Here is a 2,768-nt window from a genome sequence, read left to right as displayed (position 1 = left end):
CTTAGACACTTAGAGTACAACCTCTACAGAAAATTTGTACAAATAAAGTCAAATAAAGAAATAAGGAAATAAGCTAAAACTAATAGAAGCTGTATTTAAAATTTTTTGCTATAACTGGTTCAATAAAAATCTTGTAAGAAAATCAATTGTATACAAAAGTATTAATCTTGTAAGAACAGAACATTACTTAGGAAAATAATAAAATCTGTACGAAAGGGTATTACTTACACAAATTAGTCTACGGCAAAGGAAGTTGAATTCTTTGAAATAAGAAAACCTTTTTTAATTTAAATAAGAAAACACTAACCTGGCTTCTTTGTCTATTTGATCACCATATCCCACTGTCTCCACAACAGTCAATTTCAACTGAACATTGCTTTCCTGAAGCTCATATGTCTGAATTTGAAGTCCAACATTTGAGTAAAAATGTGAGGATTTGTTATCTTTCAAGTTAGTATTAAACAATGTGTCAATCAGTGTTGATTTTCCAATTCCAGTTTCCCCTGTAATAGACATAGATTCATTGTCATAGGGGCATAAAGGGGCTGAGAAGAAGCAACACTTTGAATTCCTACAGTGGTTTTTTTAAAATCTTAGAAAGTTGAACTCATAGAAGTAGAGAGTAGGATACCGGTTACCAGAGGCTGGGGCAGCAGGGAGAAAGGAAAGGTGGACTTGTTGCTCAAAGGGTACAAAGTTTCTTTTTTTTTTTTAACTTTTATTTTAGGTTTGGGGGTATACGTGCAGGTTTGTTATATAGGTAAGCTCAAGTCATAAGGGTTTGTTGTACAGATTATTTCATCACCCTGGTACTAAGCTTGGTACCCCATCGTTATTTTATCTGATCCTCTCCCTCCTCCAAACCTCCACCCTTAAGTAGACACTAGTGTCTATTATTCCCCTTTTTGTGTCCATGTGTTCTCATCATTTCACTCCCACTTATAAGTGAGAACATGGCACATATTCTCAGCTATAAAAAAGAAAGAGATCATGTCCTTTGCAGGAGCATGCATGGAGCTGGAGGCCATCATCCTTAGCACACCAACAGAGCTCATTGCAGCACTATTCATAGTAGCAAAGACATGGAATCAACCCAAATGCCCATCAATAATAGACTGGATAAAGAAAATGTAGTACATATACACCATGGAATACTACACAGCCATGAAAAAGAATAAGATCATGCCCTTTGCAGGAACATGGATGGAACTAGAGGCCATCATCTTTAGCAAACTAACAGTTTCAAACAGACAGGAGAAAGAAGTTTTGAGATCTATTGCACAGCAGAGTGACTATAGTCAATGTATTGTATATTTCAAAATAATCAAGAGAGTTAATTTCAAATGTCTCATCATAAAAAAAAGATAGGTAAACCAGGTAATAGATATATTAATTCACTTGATTGAATCATTCCACATTGTAAACATTTATCAAAACCTTACATTGTATCTATACATGTAAATAACTATGATTTTTCAATTAAGAATAACATTAATTTTAAAAATAAATAAAGGGTTTCAAATACTTCAAAGACTGGGATGGCCTTGAAAGTATACATGCTAGCCCTGTTTCTCTCACTCATTAACATAATGGAGAAAGAAAGTATACACTAAGCTACATCAGACTTTTAAGAGCACAGGAATGTTCCAATTTTTAACAATCATTACAGGTCCAGTGTGGTGTTTATGCCTGTAATCCCAGCACTTTGGGAAGCTGAGGTGGGCGGATTGCTTGAGCCCAGGCAGCTGAGGCTACAGTGAGCCACAATCACACCACTGCACTCCAGCCTGGGCAACAGAGTGAGAACCTGTCTCAAAAAATAAAAGGATTACATAATATGGCTAAGATGAGAATCACTGTAAACATGAAGATATATTTGAATTAATAGCATCAATGTTAAACACTGCTTAAGATAAGTTGAAGTGAACATTGGGAAAAATGAAGGAATAGTTCAAATGAGGTGTCTGACACTTACCCACACAGAGAATATTAAAAGTGAATCCTTGTCGGATAGATCTGTTCACCAACTGATTGGGCAAACATTCAAAACCAAAATGTCCAATCGTAGTTAAACAACGAATATTATTTTCTTTTTGCTTAAATAAAACAAAAATTTAGAGTTTTGTGTTAGAATAGAAAATGAAGTCATTTGAAAGGAAAATTATTATAGTACATCAAAGAAGTTAGAATTGATTATCATTTGATTATCATACCTCAGATGCAATATATAATATACATATTAAGTAAATTTGTGAAAATAGAAGTCTGTGTTCAAACACATAGATTTGGCTATTATTTTTATAAATAAAGTGAATCTATCTCTCAGCACACTCAAAGAGGCTCTGTTTCTAAATTTTAAAAGAAATGGGGGACAGCTACAGTGGCTCATGCCTGTAATCCCAGCACTTTGGGAGGCCAAGCCAGGCGGATCACGAGGTCAGGAGTTCAAGACCAGCCTGGCCAACATTGTGAAACCCCATCTCTACTAAAAATACAAAATTAGCCAGGCATGGTGGTACATGCTTGTAATCCCAGCTACTCGGGAGGCTAAGGCAGGAGAATCACTTGAACCCGAGAGGCGGAGTTTGCAGTGAGGCAAGAGCGCACCACTGCACTCCAGCCTGGGCAAAAGAGTGAAACACTGTCTCAATAAACAAACAAATAAATAAATATATAAATAAAATAGGGAATTAAGGAAATACTACAAGAAACTCTAATATATTACTCTAACATAATACATTCTTTCTTCCATAAGAAAAAAGAAAAAA

At 35.2% G+C, this 2,768-nt stretch overlaps 1 protein-coding gene across 1 annotated transcript in view; it reads right to left on the bottom strand.

Moving 5' to 3' along the window:
- SEPT14 (septin 14) overlaps positions 1 to 2,768 on the bottom strand; it is a gene marked incomplete at its 3' end in the record, with an annotated part of 84,521 nt that overhangs the window by 57,817 nt on the left and 23,936 nt on the right. The window contains exon 4 of the mRNA XM_011968763.1: positions 308 to 503. Coding sequence (XP_011824153.1) covers positions 308 to 503 — 196 coding nt within the window. The remainder of the gene's footprint in view (positions 1 to 307; positions 504 to 2,768) is intronic.

This window comes from Mandrillus leucophaeus, unplaced genomic scaffold (genome assembly GCF_000951045.1).
Source record: "Mandrillus leucophaeus isolate KB7577 unplaced genomic scaffold, Mleu.le_1.0 Scaffold859, whole genome shotgun sequence".
In the NCBI taxonomy this organism is placed as follows: Eukaryota; Metazoa; Chordata; class Mammalia; order Primates; family Cercopithecidae; genus Mandrillus; species Mandrillus leucophaeus.
Note: the sequence above shows the minus strand (reverse complement) of the source record. Positions and strands in the feature narration are given on the sequence as shown.